Below are 19,620 nucleotides of genomic sequence, written 5' to 3'. Positions count from 1 at the left end.
AGTTAAAAAGTAGGTCATTATTTTATTTTAGAAGCATTACATGCATGTTATTTTCATACTACAAACACTAGAACTCACTCAATTGGTAACGCAGCAACATAATTTTTGATCAATTACAAATTCGCAATAACCGCCAAAACGAAAGCCCTTTTGCTTGCAGTCATCCATGCAGCGTGGAGTACAATTCATAAAGCAACATGACAAATTTGGGCGCCCCACAACGCATGTATTAGCTTTCTCAACCTCTACCTGATCGAAGCTGGTGATGTTGTTGGAGCTGCCTGACCTCGGACACCGGCGGCGAAGACAATGCATATTAATGCAAGTGAGAGAACGCTTTTCCTATCCATCTGTGTTGTTTTTGTTTTTGTGTTTGTGTGAGGTTTAAGAAGTTTTGGCAGAAGAAAGATTAAGGGTTGTGAGGGAATGAAGCTTTTGTTATGGGAGGAGGAAGAACTTTGGTTATGATTATGAACACAAGCACCACATGTATATATAGATAAATAAATCGTTTCATGATTACATTATTTTCTATTGACACCACTATTTCATGCAATTCTAGACAACACTATTTCATCAAAAATAAAGGAATTCAAATGAAAGAAACATTGTAAGATTTATAATATGTTCCATTACCTTGCTCGATCCACTGAAAATGAAAAGATGTGTCGAAAAATGTGATCACAAACTGTGCAACGACAATCACTCATATATGATAACCTTCCTTCACGTCGACGATGGTGAATCCCACGCTGTAAACAAAAACCAAATTTTGGAAGAATTTGAGGAGTTTAGTTGTTAATGTGTTTTTCTTTTTGAATAGGGAAGATATCATTGATTGAATATACTTGAATCTCCCTTCATAATAGAAAAATAGGAATATAATTGAATATATAACCAAGAAAGAAAAAAATATATTCAACTAATGGGAGAGATAAAATGATCGACTTTGATGACATGACTTGTTGAAAAAATACCGTCTTCTGATTTGTTGAGAGCAGTGACAAATTTAAGTCCGTTAAAAAGCGACGGCATGGTGCCTTCACAACTCTTGACATGCAGCCCTAAAATAATACATATCTTGGCATGCATTATTTGTTCATGTGTGCGAGACGTTGTCACTATGTATTTAAATGTATTGAATTTATAAACATATCTCTGGTGTCTTTAGTGCCAAAATGACTAATAAAATATACTTTTATGGATATATTTTCAATTTCAATACATTCAAATAGTAACACATCACACATTTAGAACCAAAATGGTTGTTTATTTATCCATTTATTCATAGACAATTTTTTTTACACTACGTGTTACTATATATGCATGCATGTATATTACGTAGCAAGAATTTTTAGCAATGGTCTCTATGCGCAAAGTGTATTTTCCTTCGCGTGGTCCTCTGTGTGAGAGAGAAAGAGATAAATCACAACTAGAAAGGTGTGGCTAGTATTAAGGGAGGTGCACTATAAATTGATTCCTTGTAAAATGAAAGATTCCAAAAATAAAATTTGAAAATTAAAGTTTGCAGTGTAAACTGATTTCTTGTAAAATGAAAGGTTACAAAGTTGGAATTTGGGATTTTTTTTTTAAGAAAAATGCCAAAGGAATTTTATTAATAAAAAGAAAAGGCGCATGGGAAACAAAGCCCGTAAACTTAAGGAAAATAGTAAAGGTTGTACTTCGAAACACTCTTTAACAACTTTAAATAATAATATTTTATGAAAATTTGTGTGTTTAATATATTGAAAATAGAAGCATTTGACTTTTTTAAAAATAATTTTTTTAATATGGTATCGTTGAAGAGTAATTAGAGACACCCGTTAGTAAGACCATTATAGTCTTAAACGGGTAGCAATGACGCCTATACTAACCCATTAGACTATTTACAATCAGGTCTTCCCCTATTTGATTACCTCCACTTACGGATACCAAATTTTGTAGTACTCCTGTTAGGAATTTCTCAAACTTTGGTTAGCAATACATATGAATTATTGGAGGTTAGGCAATCATAGTCCAATGGATGTAATCCATTGACGTGTAGCTTGCACAATTTTCATGAATTATTTGAGGTTAGGTAAACGCCTTACAGTCCAATTTACACTTATTCGGATACATGCCATTGGAGGTGACTCACTAGAATGGTCCTCTAGGATTTTGCTCTACCTATATAAAGGAAACGACTTCTCGTGGAATGCATGGAAATACTATAAAACATATTTTTCATACTCATCAAAGATTTTTTATATATATCCATGTATCTATATAAATTCTCAACTTTTGTATCTTTACAAAATTATTTGTCTTAATCACGTACAAATTATATTTGTTCTAGAATATAGTTAGTAAAAAGATAACGTGAAATCTAAGCCATAGTAGTAGTTGAAAAAATTGCTACAAAGATAGTCTCACTGTAATGCAACCAAGAAGCAAGCTCTCAAAAACTCGGATATTTTGAAGACACGCTCACAAGTTCTCTCTTTCACTTTCTTTTTCTTTTTTAGGATTAGAATTTTTTTTTCTTTCTATTCTCAATTTATGATTCATGCATGTAACGAAAATCTAAAATTATTAAACGCTGATAGTAATGGTATTAATGGACGTGATTCTAAAAGAGGCAAACACTTTCTAGTTTAAACATCGTGTATCCTTGCATTTTGTGCGATTTTTCTCTACCGATAGTTCTGTGATTCAAGGATTCCTTAATTATCGTTAAACATATGATTCACTCCAATCGTTTCTCTTTTATTTACCTTTTATTTACCGTGATGCTGGTATTGTGGTGGGAAAAAAAATATGAATCTTCCAAAAATGTAGTAATATCAGTGACGATGAACGTAACATTTATTATTAGTGGAGGGAATTATATGTGCATAATATATTATGCTTAGCCTTTATATGACTTAATGGACCACCTTTAATGTTGACATTATTTAATTTTATTAACAAAAATATGAGTATGGTATTAGTGGAATATCCTTGTAATACTAGTGACCCTCTAAAAAGTCAATTTCACTAATTAGTTGCTTCATTTATGCCCCCTGAATGCTCCACCATCCATGTATTCATATAAGTTCACAACTTTTAAATCTTTGCATGATTAGTTTAGTCTTAATCACGTACAAATTATATTTGTTCTAGAATATAGTAAAAGAGATAACATGGAACTGTCATGGTGATCCAAGTTATAATAGTAGTTGAGCAAATTGCAACATAGGTAGTCTCACTGTAATGTAAGGATGATCAACCAAAGCATTTTGTGGAATTTGGTTTCCTTACTGTGAAGCAACCACTACTTGTTCATCATCATCTGTTCCAAAGTACCGATCTCCGAACTCGCCCATGCCCGGTATAACACGGAAATCTTCATTCAAACCAATCTCTATCTCAGATGTCACTATTTTAATTCTTGGAAAACATTTGCATACCACATGTACACCTTTAGGAGCCTGAAAATATTAGAAAATCATAATATAACCAATCAAAGGAGCACAAAAAAGAAGAAAGAAGCAAGAGAAAAACAATCACATTGCAAAGGGAAAGTTGAAAATAGACATAGAGGATTTGAGGCATTGGTAACTTACAGATATGAGATTAAGAAATATGATGTTGGACTCTGGTACACCCTTTTGTATAAGTAAAGAAATCGCTTGAACAGCTGAGTTACCTAGAAATGAATTTTTTTTATGGTTAATCAAAATGAAAACTGTTACGACAGAAGAAAGAAAAGAAAAAAAGAAAAAACTGTCATGAACCTGTGCCAAGGATAGGGTCCAACAGTAACACGTGCCTTTCTGAGATATCGTTTGGCAACTTCTCATATATTAGCTAATCATTTGATCAAAAGATAAGTTAGTAACCAATAAATGAAGCATAGATATGTATGCGAGCATATAAAGGTACAGATGGACCAACCTGTTGACCATTGTCACCTTCTCGGTGGATCAAAATTTTCCCAATCTTAATACCTTTACAGCATGCTCTTAAGGCATTCTCCATACTCTCCCCACTGAAATTAGAGGAATATTAATATAACAACAGAAAGTGCTTTTATAAATCATAAACTGCTGCAGAGATATAATTTCACATCTTAGCAAGGAGAGGAGGGGGAGTTAGTTCCTTAAGGCACAATATTTTCTTTACTTATTGAACAATTAAAGGTCAATTCAGCAAAGACACTTCGGCCTTGTTTGGATAAACAACTTAATTAAGTGTTTATAACATAAGCACTTGTGTATAAGTTATTTCTATAACAAAAGATAATATAAAGTCAAACTATTTGAATATAAGCTATAAGTTGTTTTCATAAGCTATATTGGGACGTTGTGTAAATAAGCTGAAAACAGCATAAGGACATGTCATAAATTTTCAAATGGTCTCACAAGTGCTTACATGTCGGTAGATTAACTCAAGTAAGTCCAATTGAAACTGGTCAATACTTGGAAGCAAGGATGAAAATATTTAATCAAAATGCCCATGTAACTCCAGATTTGAGCTAAACTAATACCTTCTGATGACAGAGACACCACACAACCTCTTACAAAAATCCACACCAGTGTATACAGAACCTGCATTTAAAGACCATCAAAAGTTACCATGTTGAAACATGGTACAAACTAAATGAAATGAAGACAAAATCACAAGGGGACAGTTTTTGCTGCAAATAAAATCTCAAAAATCAAGTACGAAAAGGAAATGGTTACCAGTGGGAGTGATCACTTGCTTTTCTGTAAATGGAAGATGCCCCAAACCATGTTCTACAACCTGATCAAGTGCATAATTTAAGAAAATGTCATATCACCGTACAATTTAGAAAGTGATAGTGAAGCATGTTTACTTACCAATCGTATCAAACGATCAGAATAAAATACAAAATCATGCTTCGTTATCTGAGCATCACGTATCAGAGTATGCATACCCCGTATCTGCATATCAGCAATTATCATGAATGATTATTCAACTTTTATAACAAAAATGAAATGATTATTCAACTTTTAAAACAAAAATGAAAGCTTGCAAGAAAATGGTACCTGAAAAGTTGAATGAATGACATATAAATTTGGATATATTTTACACAGGTCATGTTGACCAAGCTTTGTGCGGATGTGCTGAACGATCAAATCAACAGCCACATGATTATCTCCTCCACGAGGTATGATGATATCGGCATATTTCTTTGTTGGAAGAATGAAGTCATCAAAAGCTGGCTTTACAAATTTTGAATACTGCAACATAAGAATCAGCAACCAAAATTCATTTACTTGAAGGAATCGACCGTCAAAATCTGATAAAGAATATGTTAGATTGATCAAGATCATAATAAGCACAAAAATCAACCCTTATGGTATAATTCCCCAAAAATTGAAAAATAATGCATGGGTTTCATTATTAAGGAATTTCAATTGCAGCCAAATCAGCATTATGAAATTAAAATTATTTTTCCCAAGTCTTGAAAAGAAGTGATATAATCAATATGGGGGAAAAATACAAGACAAAATCAAAATGAACTCATGGTAGTGCAAAATGATGTAGTTTTAAATAGATATACTTGATCAAGAATTGCTCCAATGTCCCGATCCTTCTCGCTGGTATCACGCCTGATCCTTCTTGCCAAACGAACATCAGCATCTGCACTGAACATTTTAAAATGTAAAGCGACGGCTTAATTTAGTATTTCAACAATGACACGGAAAATCTACCGACTTATAAAATAAGTAGAAGGTACACAGGCAAAAATTCATTATAAAAATAAGGGTTAATAGTGTTTTTCACCTCTGTAATATATGTCATTTCCGGTTTTTGCCCCTATAAAATTTTCGGTTTTATTTGCACCCTTGAAATTTTTTCTTTTTTTCCGGAAAACACCCTTAATAGGCCATTCAAAAACCAAAATTTTTCTGAAAATGGCCTAGGAGCGTAGGAATTTTCCATATAAAATTAACATATGCTATGTATGGAGCGTAGGAATTTTCCTACATCACATTGTGGATTATGAGGAGCGGGGACACCAATTCCGCGAGATGAAATAAAATTAATCTAACAAAAGATTGCATACAAATTAACAAATGCTGTGTGAAACATACACAATAAAAAATATGAACTAAAGGAAATAAAAGGACCTGTGTCAACAAATATCTTCATATTCATCAACTCCCGAACACGAGGATCGTGGAAAACAAGGATGCCTTCCAAAATTATAACATCTGAAGGGTTAACCTGAAGACACGTTAAAACAAAATAAAATGGAATGATCGTGACATGAGCTTTGTTACAAAACTGAGAGTAAATATGCATTTAGATTATGATACTATATATATATATATTATGCATGTGATATACACTAAAAAAGAAAGGTATTCTTTTGCATGATATTTACAACTTAAAACGGCTAAAAAAAATAGGCTTCCAAAGATATATACCCTTCTTAATGCATCACTTTTGTAACTCTTGAAGTCATACTTTGGAATATCAACAGCTTCGCCATGCTTCAACTTGTCCATAACACGAAGCAATTCCTCGGTATCAAAAGCATCTGATGATCAATCATATTAGATATAGAAGAACATTCACATAGTTATGCAGAAAATAAAATGTATATTTTTTTCCTTATCCTGCTAGCCTGTCAATTTTCAGGATATTATTCACTAATGCAAAGCCTCAACTAATACGTTCATGATTTGTCTGTGGTAATGACTAAAGAACGATAAAAAGTCCACATTTTGGTCAATGAATAAGAAATAAAGAGGAAATATACAATTGTACCAAACAAAAAAAAAGATAAAATATATAAAAGCATCACAGTAAGATAACATAAATTTTTATCATCTGCAGCATCTTAATATAAAAAGACACTCGCTGACACTTATAATGTCAAGAAGTATAATTGTACTGACCAGGATGATCAAAGTTGTAATCTTGTACTCTTGCTCGTTCCTCCTCAGTCAAGTTATTGTAAAAAGAATCCTGGCATATGTTAAGTAGTTAACTTATTAAGCCTAAAGTATCAAAGCCTAAAGTACAATAAGATAGGTTTAGCCCTAACTCTGAAACATATCTCCAAAAAAGAAAAATAAGACAAAAAGGAAGGAGGAAATGAATGATCAATAGAAGCATATGATAATGTTGAAGAGAAGGTCAGGAACAAGCTCGACAGAACAAGATGCTTGAGGTCTGAAGCATTAATTGATTGATTGTGGCCCCAATGATCATTTTGAGAAACAAAAATTAAGTCTTAATATTTTCTTGATTTGACCACAATGTGGATAAATAGAAAGAATTTACTACCTGATTAACAAGCACAACTCGCTGGTCATGAAGTTGCTGAACAATCATATCACAAACTGTTTTTTTGCCGGATGCTGCACCACCAGCAACACCTGCAAAAATAGATAAATAAATTAGAATCATCAAGATAAAAGAAAAAAGTTGTAAAATTTAAAACGGTGCATCAAAGCGGGGACTAATCGTAGGATCGTATCATGTATGATAGCTGTGCAGGAAGCTTTACTATATAAACATAACATGATATAAAAGCTGAATAAATTTTGAAGTTTAAAATAACCGCATAACAGGAAATAATGCTATATCTCATACCTGCATATTAAATGCTAAGTAATTACATTTCGTGTTAATTTAGAATAACACATATAAGACAAGCGTGATTTCTTTACACCAAAAACATGAATTCTGACCTGTTTATGTGATTATGTCCCTTTTATTTCAAAGAAATGTATTTCAAATGTCAAGAAATTCTTTTATTTATTTCAACTAAAATAAAATTATGTTAATGTCCACTGCTGCAACAGCAAATTTATTCATGTACTCTGTAGCAAAACTTAATGTCCTGTGTGAACTACATTCAAAGACATACGAATTGAGATTTTATTAAAAAGAATTGGTGAAAATACTGTGAGTACAGAACAACAATGTAAAACCTCGAAGGTAAGTAACCGCCCTGCCCTAAGGTCCTAATGCTCATGAATGACTAGCTACTTTCTCCGTCTCTCTTTTGTATTTATGTACACTGCAACTGTACCTACCCTCTCTAACTACGTAAGTACCTATTTACAAATAATTAATTAATGGTGTTATCAAAAAGAATGCAAACCATTTATGATCTCTAGCACCTCTTAGTTCCTACAAGATATTAGGATTTTAGATTGGATCTAACCCATCCTTACAAAACCGACTTGTAAAGTAACGGGTCTCACACACAAGAAACACAACGCATAGATTGTCCACCACCAATGGACGGAGATAGGTAGTCAATGACTTCATTACTACTTGGGGGGTCCTTGCCGTAAGAAAACACACCTATGACGAAAGGTTGGTTGTACACATCAGTTGCTGATGTTGTTGGTTGTTCTATGCTAGCCTCTCTTTTCTCAAAACCATCCATGTGAAATCCAGAAAAATGAACTTCAGAAGAAGATCCCATTAAATCAACAGCTGACTTAGCAGTACCCATTAGTAAATACCTGGAAAAAAAAAATTACAACTGTTAAAAATAACGGATTGATAAATATTATAAAAAATATATTCAAGAAAAGACAATAAACATATCAATTATGGATATGGAGGGTTTATGCAGGACCTTGAAGGTTACCACAATCTAAAAGCATTCAAATCACAGCTTGCAAACATGTGTTTAATTGGATCAAGTCAAAACATTAGTTTATTTCAATCTTTTGACACTTTTAGCCATCACTCAATTATTATAAAAAGACTAGGAATATTTCAACACATGCATTGACTAAAAACCACCTTAAAGTAGGATGTTGTTCCTTTATCTTACCAAAGTCATTGCAGATTAAGATATTGTGGAAAATCCATAGTGGATTTGGTAATTTTCATACCCAACCATAGTATCATACAAGTCATGGAATCTGAGTAAATTTAAATAAAGCTGCTAAAACCATGCCAAAGGAAAAACTAACTTTGGCAGAATCACGGTTTGGCACCGCAATTTTGGCAAAAAAAACTACAAGGATTTTCCAGACTCAAATATTTCCTCAAATATCCCCAAAAAACACTGTAACTAAATCAACAACTCAAGTTCAACAATAATTTATTCTCTAATTTCAATTTTCTTTATACATGAAAGACAGGTAAGTGTATACAACAAGACCCCAAATCATTTTCCAGCAGATGCACCAAACAAACAGTTATTTTGAAGTTTTCCATTCTCTAGGTCTCGGGTTCGAATCTAGGTGCAACAATTCCTCTGTTGGGCCAGTCTATATAGAGCTTTGCTCCGGCTTCAATTGAGCCCTCGCTAGTGGACAGCGCGATTGGTTCCCCAGATTAGTCAATCCTTGCACCGGATACAAACTTATAAAAAATAAAGTATTGAAGCTTTCCAGAGGACACAAATTGTATTGCCTCAGTGTTGTTCAAAGTGAATTAAACATCCAGAGACAAAAAATCAAACAGCTTCAAAGCAAGGAGAAGCTACTGTGCAATGCAAATTGCAACCAAAATAGAAACAAACTTTATACTCACCCACTTCATTTCATCACTGTACAAAACACACCCAATTCTCAAACAATCAAAAGGGTTTCCCTCAGCTGAATCCAGATCCAATAAAAAGAAGAAAAAATTGCATTTTTGATTAAAATTTTGATACCAAACAAAAAACCAAGCAATGCACAGTAAAAGATGGCTGAACCATGAAACCAAGTAGTCAAATGCTGAGTACAAAACGTACCTTGTAAGCACAAGAAATTGAAGAAGGTGAGAATTTTCAATCAAAGATGATGACTTTGTAGTAGTTCATATGTCAACAAAACATTCAATGATGAAACACCTCATGTGTGTAGACCCCTTTGTTTTGGTTTGGTTTATATATACACACATTGTCGGAAAATGATAATTATCCATGCTTTTATTTATCTTTGACTCTCTTTTTGTATATTATACAAAAAAAAAAAAAAGTATGACATAATTGGTTATAAAAATAAATAAATTTATGATGATTTTACAATTCTTGTATTTTTGGTTTTAGATTTTTATAATGCTAATTCTGTACTATTTTGTTCATTTTAATAAGCCTACTGCCTACATAAATTTGCTTAAAAATTTGTATGTTTTATTTATAACTTTTGGTAAATATCCAAAGTACTTTTAGGACTAAAGTTATTCTCTATTTAAATATAAACGTTTTAAATTAAGACCAATGATAATGAGTGGTGTAGAGTGTAGACAATCCTATAAATTCAAATAAAAACTTAAAAAAATAAAGATCCTCAAATATTTGTAATATCTCTAAATATTAAATCAAATATTTGTCTTTTTTGTCTAGAATGATTATCATAATAAGATCATCTTAATATGAGTATGTTTAACTTTGAAGATTTGGAGTTAAGATCCGTTGATACCAGATGTCAAACTCTCAATCGTATATTTTGTTTAACTCAAAGGTCAATAATTAATCTTCGTCTCTATTTCGTGAGTATCATTTCTCTCACTCACACACCATTATTGTTCAGTCATTCAAAAAATCAAATTGAAAACATTGTTTGCCTCATGAATCATGATATTCCTTGTCTAAATCTCCTTTCTCTATTGGTAATAGTTCATATGAATTGCAGCACTGAAGACAATTTTTACCAAATTCATGATAACCATGATAATTTGAGAGGAATATAGTGAACGTAGGAGTGTAGGACTGTGTTAGATGGGTTTGCTTCTATCTATCAGTTTATGTGCTTAATAACGATTGAATTCTATAAAATTAATTGTATGATTTTGATAAATTGAAAAACCCTTTAAATTGAATTGGGGCCAATTTCTCAAGTCAAGAGAAAAATCAAGAATTATCTTTACAAGGTATGAATAGAGGTGATTGTGTTATTGAGATCTAAGAGAAGAACGAACAAACTTTCAGATCACGAATAAAGAGTTTGTTGAGGAGGAAAATCAAGTGAAAAAGGCTCACTAGAATAACTTAATAAACAATTATGTGTTTTTGGATTAAATAGATAAACAATTAAGATTTGGTGTCAACGAATTCGTTAACACTGGTGTCAACGGATCATAACTCTAAAGATATGATATCTACTATATATTTTTATGGGTTACATATGTTTTTGGTCCCTATAAATATACCAACTTTTTGTTTTAGTCCCCCTAAAATTTTCCTTCAACTTTTAGTCCCTAATTTTTTTTTCATTTTCACTTTTGATCCCTCTTTTAAAGTAAACTTATATGTAGAATTTATTTTTTTGAATAAAATTTTGCAGAAAAATTTATAATATTATAAGAATCTCTCCCAAAAAAATTTAGAATTTTTTAACAAAACATAAATTTAATATGAATTTATATATTTTTTATGGTTAAAAATTTATATTTAATTTATGTTTTGTTAAAAAAATCTAATTTTTTGGGGAATTATTTTTTTACAATATTCTAAACATTTATGCACAATTTCATTAAAAAATATAAAAAATAATTTATAACTAGAGACCAAAAATAGTGATTGAAAATTTTTTAAACACTAAAAATTGAAGGAAAAATTTAGAGGGACTAAAACAAAAAATTGGTATATTTATAGGGATTAAAAATATATTTAACCCTATTTTTATTGATGATAAGTTTCTTGAGCTCTTGTATGACGCATGATGTCATTTAATATTCATTTTTAAGTGGGTCCTATTTAATACTTAATAAATTAAAATGTAACGTTATAAAGTTAAAGTATTCGAAAATGAATGTTTTCATTTCTAAAATAAATACTCCGGCAATCTAATGCATACAATTACATATGAATGAAGATGACGTTACGTCAGTAAGTTATCAATTCGTATGCTTGAAATACATACCGTCTTGGACTTGTCAGTGTGTTCTTCAAAGTTGATCCGAATTCTTTCAATCCTCCGTGGCGCTGAATCGGATACGGGGCCCACTTCCTATTTCTAGCTTTTTTTCATTTAATGCTTTTTTTTCTTGTGTGAAAATTTAAAATTTAATGCTTAACTCTAATGCACGTGTCCTTTTAACAGCAAATTTTCATCCTCATTGAAGGAGTCTCATTTGTTTTTCTTTTGGAAAAAGAAAGATTAGTGAACTACGAGAGAAATAAATAAAAAAAAAATGATGTGAGAGAGAGATAGGATATATTGATAAGATGATAAGAAGAGATTTGTTAAAAAATATATAAGAAGTAAGATGAAGATAAATGAAGTGTTGAAAAGGTATAAAATAATCAAAGATGTATAATTTTTATTACACTTCTTCTTTACAAATGTAATTTGTTGACATATCAGAAGTCAAATTTGAAACACTTAAAACTATAATGAATTTCTGTAAAAAAATAAATTAAATTAAATCTAAGGACAAATAAGATATATAAATCATTTATATATCGTTGACACTAATAACATTTCTGATTATTTATTGCAGTTTACTGTTTTGACAAGGGCAAATAAAACTAGACGCCCTTTCATGCAACTCATTTGGTTCTGTGTGCTTGGGTTGTATGAAATGAACGTAATAATCGCCTCTTTAGAAATATTGTTACTCCCATTCCCAGCTTATTAGACAAAGTTAAGATGTTGTCGTTAGGTTGGTTGAAAGCTAAAAAAATTACTTTTGTTTTTAGTACTCAGCAATGGTGGTCGTGCCCTTTTGTCTGTTTGGGCATCGACTAATGCTGATGTTGTATGTTTGTGAATTGGATACTCTTTGTTCCTTTTAATAGTCTCAAAGGCGCATCTTATACTTTCGAAATTGCTTTATTGTAGTTATAAAATCTCATTTTGACTTGTTAAAAAAAATATATATATAAATCAAACGGGGGACATCATAAAAAAATAAAGATATATAAAATCTCATTTCTGTCGCTTTCAAACAAAGCACGAATGGTAATTTCATAAGTTACACCATCAGGAGTGCACTTGTTGTCTTCCATTTTTGAGAGTAAGGACAATGCTTCATCCAAAAACCCTTCTTTACAAAGCCCATTAATCATCACAGTATATATCCTAGCATCTAACTGATAGCCTTTATTCAGAAGATCCTGATAAACCTCTTGTGCATCCCTAAGTCTTCCATTTTTGCACAGTCCATCAACAAGTATAGTGTATGTATAGATATTTGGCCGAATTCCTTGATTCTTGATCTTCGTTAACAATGTGATTGCCTTGTCAACCTGATGGTTTTTGCACAATCCATCTAATAAAGAATTGTAAGTGATTATGTTAGCTGGTTGACCTCTATCATGCATCTCACCTATGAAATCCCAAACATCATATATTCTCCTTGATTTGCAAAGTCCATCAATTAGGGAATTGTATGCTACAGTGTCAGGAACCATATTTTTGGAATGCATTTCTTTGAAAAGATTTGCGGCTTCATCCACCATTTTATTCTTACATAATCCATTAATCATGACTTTGTAGCTACGAACATTAGGAGTCATTCCCCTTAGAGAAATAGTGTTGAATAACTGTTTGGCCTTGTTGACTTCTTTAACCAAGAAATACCCATCCATCAAAGAATTATAAGTAACAATATTAGGTTCCACACGTTGTTTTATCATAATAGCCAACACATTTCTAGCTTTTTTGACCTCTCCATCCTTACATAACCCATCGACCAATGTAGTAAAAGTACGAATATTCGGGGTGACGGTTTTAGATGTCATTTGATTTAACAAACCAACTGCTTCTTTCATTTGACCCAAAATGGAAAAACCATACTCCTTCCGTATTTTAATATAAACAAAATTGACTTTTTAGGTTCATTTATTTAATGATGTATGTGGTTCATAATATGTACCACGTACATCATTAAATGAATGAACCTAAAAAATCCATTTTGCTTATATTAAAATACGGAGGGAGTATATTAGAGTATTGTAAGTGACGACATCAGGATAAATTTTCTTATCAATCATTTCAGAATATAAATCACACCCATCACTAACAAGCTTATCTTTACAGAGAATGTCAATGATTGTGTTGTACATGACGACATCAGGCTTAACCAACAACCGTTCAATCTCTGGATTTACATAACCCGTTGATCAATGTCCCATAACTAACATGATTCAGATGAAATCCCTTTGCTATAACATGATCATGAAAGTAAAGAGCTTTCCTAACCTCGCCATTAAGACAAAGACCTTTCATAAGTGTAGTTAACGTGTATCAGCTGGAATTTAGAGACGGAATTTAGAGACGGAATTTGATCTGTCACTAACTGACACGGAATCAGAGACAGAATTTTATAGTTAGAGACAGATTTGAAATTCTAAGGTTAGAGACAGATATTTGAGACAGAATTTTCCATGACAAATGTTTTCCGTGTCAAAATCCGTCTCTAAGTATATATATATATATTTTTAAAACAAAATCTAACCCTTTTTACCTCTATGTTGGCCCAAAAACTCAATTCACCCCAAAATTGCCCCCATCGGTTCACATTTCACAAAACCCTAAATCAATTTGCAGGTTCCCTCTCAAGCAAAATTTCCCACCTTTCATGTTAATTTCTTCCCTCACTCGCCAAAAACCCTTTCAATAATCCTATTCCTTCACTTTCCCTCACTCACAAAATACCCTCATTCACCTTCGTTTCTCTCTAATTTCGATAGATCTTCCTATGTTGACTCCCGTTTGCGATTTTTGCTCAGCTGAAAGTCCTCTTCCAATCCATCCTCGTTCATCCTCTTTTTCTCACTCACACTTGGGATTCAAAGCTTCATGGGTCTCTTTCGCACCCAAGGGTTGTTCTTCACGTGAGTTCCACTTTCACAACCATCAATTTTTTAGTGTTTTTCTCTGTTGTTGTTTTATTGTCTTCTTTTTTATTCTTGTTTGCTTTGAAAATTCTATTGATGAGTTTGATTCTGGTGGTTTAGGAAGATTTTAGGGTTTTTCTTTTGATTTGGGGAAAACTGTGTCACTAGCCAAAATCTCACAAAGAAGTTTTCTATTTTTGAAAAAAGTGAATTGGATTAATAATTTTCCTAATTCTGTTGCTAATTTTTAATTTTTTTAGGTTGTGGTTAGTATTATAATTCAATCTTTGTTTCTCCACCTTTTATTTTATTTTGAGGTGTTTTAGTTTAACAGATTTAACATTAAAGATTATTGGTGGGTTTAATCATCCTTCTGGCTGTTATGAGATGCTTATGTCTAAATCCCTAAGTTTTTATTTCCTTTTATTTTTTTGTGTACAAGTTCAAGATAGCAGTAGAGCGAGCAAGTGGCAGACCAAACAAAAGCAACCAATCTACTATGCATCTATAGGTATATATTTGTTTATGTTGTTGTGGATTTATTCGTCAGTACAGTAGTAACTATAGAAGGATTTATTCGTCACTAATTTAGATTGAGTGAGCCACTGTTAGTGCAGGGCACCTACTAATCCTCTGTGTACCCCGATCTATAGTGTGTGCTTTGAGCTTCGGTGAGTGTGTACTGCATATTTGGATGTTTATTGGTAATTACGTTTATTCTATGATTGGGTTTGTGATTACGTTTATTCTATTATTGATTTTGTGATTATCAATATTGAGTTATGATTTCAATTTATCATTATTATTTAGTGAGTTGGTTGATTTTGAATTTGAATATCAACGATTGAGGAGTGATGCATTTGATATTACTCTTTTATCTCTTTTTCTCTGTTTGCTGTAATGCTTAAGTTTTAGCCAAGTTTTAGGTTTCAAGACTTTATATTTACATGATTCCACTTATAAGCCAATGTAGTTTAGTTGGACTCAATTAGATTGAAACATTTTCTATTTCATAGGCTGATGTAGTCCACTTATTTCTGTTGATATTATTATTGAGTTTATAGAACTAAAAGTTTCAAAAGCCTTTACAATGAGATAAGAGTATGGACACGCTTTAAAATTTTGTTTATTTTGTCATTAGCCAATTTTTTATCATGAAAAAACTTATAAATTGGACATTTTTCTTATGAATTGATTTTAATGATTAAGATTGTGGTAGGAATGTGGTTTAGTTTGAAGTTTATTGCAGCAGTTCTCTACTCAAAATCTTAGATCATGGAGGGTCTAAATCATTGAGCAAATGTAGTAAGTTGTGTGGAGATAGTCCCACAAGCAACCAATAAAAAAAGAAAATAATCTTCCATGCATATTGGTGGCAGCAGTGGCAAACATGTTAGCAGGATTTATATTTTGTTGGTATTAAAGTGCCTTCAAGTTCATTCAAGTTAGTCAATGCATTCTATAATTTGTTATTATGGATAAATATATATCTACCAATGATACGAAGTAAGAAGTTGAATTTGTTTTTTGGTGTATATTACATATGGAAAATACCTTTCTTTTTACAGAACTGATGGTTATTTACACATATAGTATTGTTCTTATTATTTTTATGTTGAAGCTTAAGATAATGGGTTGTTGGTGTCTGCTGTTACTTTGCTTTTGTAACCCACAATGAGATGAAAATTCTTTTTGTAATATTTATTTTAAGCATTGTTTAGAACTTCTATTCCCAAAAAGAAACGATAAAGAGTGCCCTTTGAGTATGGTTCGGTATACTAGAACGTGGAATGTAGAGTAATTTTGTTAAAAGAGGTCTGAGAAAGTTTATTATTGCTTATGTAATTAAGATTTTATTTTTTTATGACAGAGAGCTTAGGAAGATGTGGAAACTGTGATTAAATTTTCTCTGTCTAATTTTCTTTTGTTTCCTTTACTGCATTTGCAAAACAAGAACTATTGTAATTTCCTCATAAATTTATGATTTAAGGTTACATTCTTTACATGCCTTACCTTCTTAAGAGGTATATTGTATATTCATACATTGACCACACCTGTGTTCTAACAGTGCTATTGTTGCAATATTGCATATATCCAATCTTGCTTAAAGTGTCTTCTATATTGTTGAGTTGACGAGTTTTCACTCCTAAATTTTGTTCAGCTAATAGTTTATTTTAAAGTTTTAGTGTTTCTAACTTCTCTAAATATATGATAGGTAATCAAGCTTAACTTAATTTTTTATGTTTATTTGCTTTCTTTTTTCAGACAAGGTATGATTCTGTATATTAGAATGTGGAATGTGGAGTAATTTTGTTGAAAGAGTCTGAGAAAGTTTATTATTGCTTATGTAATTAAGATTTTTTATTTTTTTTTATGACAGAGAGCTTGAGAAAGATGTTGAAACTGTGATTAATAATATTTTAAAAACTGAGATACGCTATGGGTCTGAGAAAGTTTCTTATTGCTTACTGTTTTCTCAATATTAACTTGAAAGATGTTGAGAAAGATATTAACTTGATATACGTACTGTTTTGTGTTTTCTTCTATGGAAATAGTGTGTGAAAGGACTTCTGTTATTGTTGCAATACGTTTGCATAAATATATAGAAGCTGAATTGCAGGGACATTACAGGTTTTGTGTTTGAGTATCTGGGCATATATACGTAAAATACAGGTTTGTGTCTGATCCACTATTTTCAATCTATTTTCAAGTGATATTGTGAACCATATATGACCCGTGCGGAAGCATAGGTGGGAGATCTAGTTCATTCTAGGGAGAGTAACATAGTGGAGGACAATAGGTTATAGCTGACATGAGTTATGTTTACAAAAGAATCAGAGTTTGTTTTTCTCTCTCTATGTCTCTAATAAACTTGTTTTTTTATTCTATGATAATTGCTGATGTGAGGAAAAGGTTTGATGCTTGGAGTTGAACTTGTCACTGGCTGTGAACTTAAAATTCCAGCCAAAGATGAAACACGACATGTGATGGACCAAATAAAAGGTAAAGTCTCGATCCCTATAGGCTAAGTTTTTCCGCATTTTCAGCAGTCAAGGATTCCATGCATTCTTATAAGTTTAGGGTCTCAGATTTGGAGCAAGTTATATAATTACTTTTAAACCAGATTTAGAGCTTGAAATCTGATCTAATTCAACCATTTAAGGCATATTTTTAACAATTTTCAATGTCACTAATCAGCTTTTCTGTTGCCATTCAAAAAGGTTATGGAATTGTATTCAGAAATAAGCTCCCTTATGTTTTACCAAAGATGTAAGTTACATTAGTCTCTAATTCTCTCATTTGTTAAAATTTCATTAATAAATAGTATTAGTCTTAGTCTTTATTATTTAGAGCTTACTAATTTTCTTGGGTGCAGGTTTCCTAATGGATGCTATGGAGTGCACATTATCTAGAATTTGACCTGTGAAGCTTAAATAAGATGCAAGTGTAAATAAATGACAACTTATTTTATGAGAAGTTAAACTCTATTAGAATATTATGTATTGACTCAAGCAAGTAAAGTTTATAAATTTTAAATGCTTGCTTAGACCAATATAGTTTAAAATTGCTATTGTGGATTTGATTTTAGAGGCATTTTTATTTTTTTTTAAAAAAACAATATATTTAGAGACGGAATTTAAGTTCCGTCTCTGTAGAGACGGAATTATATACCCTAGAGACGGATTTATATTGATCAGTTTCATCTTTGAGTGACGGTTTTTTATTGTTAGTGACGGAATTTTTCTATCTCCAATCAGAGACAGAATTTGTTCCGTCTCCAGTCAGAGACGGAAATATTAATTCCGTCTCTAACAAACTTAGAGACGACGAAATTAACAACGGAACTTGATCCGTCTCCAATTCCGTCTCTAACAGGTTTAGTGACGGAAATTTTGCAATTTAGAGACAGATATCTCCCGTCTCTATATGAAATTTTTCTAGTAGTAACCTAACTTGAGAATCTTACCCAATATAAAAAAAGTGAAATTGATTTGATTCAGATGGCAGAAAGAATTAATCAAGATGTTTAAAGTTACGGTGACATTTCACATGGGAAAGGTTAATCCTTTCTTACCATCGGAAAGTTAGGAAAGTTGGATTTAATGATTATATTAAGTGAAGAACACATTCTTAACATGCTCTCTCAACACTAGATTTTTCTTCAAACTATCTTCTAACAATTTAAAAATTTTGAAAATTAATTTTCAGACATTAAAAAAATCGAAAAAATATAAAAAAATTCAGATAATTTTTTTTTTGAAAAAATGAAAAAAAAATTATTCAGAATTTTATTTCAAAAACCTTATTTTCCAGAATTTTATTTTCTTAGAAAAATAAAAAACTTTAATTTCAAATTTTTTTATAGGATTTTTATTTTATTTTTCAGAATATCTTATTTTATTATGAAATTAAAAAAATATATTCTTTTTAGAAAAATAAAACTTATCTTAGTTTCCAAAATTTTAATTTTATTGAAATAATTTTTTTTTCAATAAATGAACTACAAAATTAAAAAAAAAAATTATCTGAATTTTTTTTATATTTTTTCCATTTTTTTAATTTTTGAAAATTAATTTTCAGAATTTTTAAATTGTTCGAAAATAGTGTGAAGAAAAATCTAGTGTTGAGAGAGCATGTTAAGAATATGTTCTTCACTTAATCTGATCATTGAATCCAATTTTTCCATGGTAGGAAAGAATTAACCTTTCCCATGTGAACACACACCTAAAGTTACAATGTTAGGTTGAATTCCTAAGATATGCTGTCATGATAAGAAGGAGCAAGATGTTTTTTTTTTAATGAGTGACATACGAACACAAACTGTGATATTCCTTAAACCACAATAATGTTGTTTTCACGTTCGAGGTTTGTTGCTTTTT

At 31.4% G+C, this 19,620-nt stretch overlaps 2 protein-coding genes and 1 long non-coding RNA gene across 3 annotated transcripts; 1 reads left to right on the top strand and 2 right to left on the bottom strand.

The window, feature by feature from the left end:
* Positions 1–3,010: 3,010 nt before the first annotated feature.
* Positions 3,011–9,864, bottom strand: LOC11444865 (uridine kinase-like protein 4). The gene is made up of 15 exons (XM_003600377.4): positions 9,707–9,864; positions 8,314–8,477; positions 7,285–7,376; positions 6,894–6,963; positions 6,420–6,532; positions 6,120–6,216; positions 5,549–5,628; positions 5,031–5,225; positions 4,842–4,925; positions 4,704–4,764; positions 4,508–4,568; positions 3,916–4,009; positions 3,756–3,828; positions 3,585–3,667; positions 3,011–3,449 (listed from the first exon to the last, which is right to left on the bottom strand). Exons 2-15 carry the CDS (start codon positions 8,465–8,467, stop codon positions 3,276–3,278), a joined length of 1,431 nt encoding a protein of 476 aa, XP_003600425.1. The 5' UTR covers positions 8,468–8,477; positions 9,707–9,864; the 3' UTR covers positions 3,011–3,275.
* A 2,935-nt stretch (positions 9,865–12,799) lies between these two features.
* On the bottom strand, positions 12,800–13,642 carry LOC11440548 (pentatricopeptide repeat-containing protein At3g22470, mitochondrial). The gene has a single exon (XM_024778867.1). The coding sequence runs from the start codon at positions 13,640–13,642 to the stop codon at positions 12,800–12,802; it is 843 nt and encodes a 280-aa protein (XP_024634635.1).
* A 3,549-nt stretch (positions 13,643–17,191) lies between these two features.
* Positions 17,192–18,297, top strand: LOC112420337 (uncharacterized). The gene is made up of 3 exons (XR_003010341.2): positions 17,192–17,743; positions 17,962–18,010; positions 18,117–18,297. It is a non-coding gene; the product is annotated as an uncharacterized lncRNA (long non-coding RNA).
* The last annotated feature ends 1,323 nt before the right edge of the window (positions 18,298–19,620 follow it).

This window comes from Medicago truncatula, chromosome 3, assembly GCF_003473485.1.
Source record: "Medicago truncatula cultivar Jemalong A17 chromosome 3, MtrunA17r5.0-ANR, whole genome shotgun sequence".
NCBI lineage: Eukaryota > Viridiplantae > Streptophyta > Magnoliopsida > Fabales > Fabaceae > Medicago > Medicago truncatula.
Note: the sequence above shows the minus strand (reverse complement) of the source record. Positions and strands in the feature narration are given on the sequence as shown.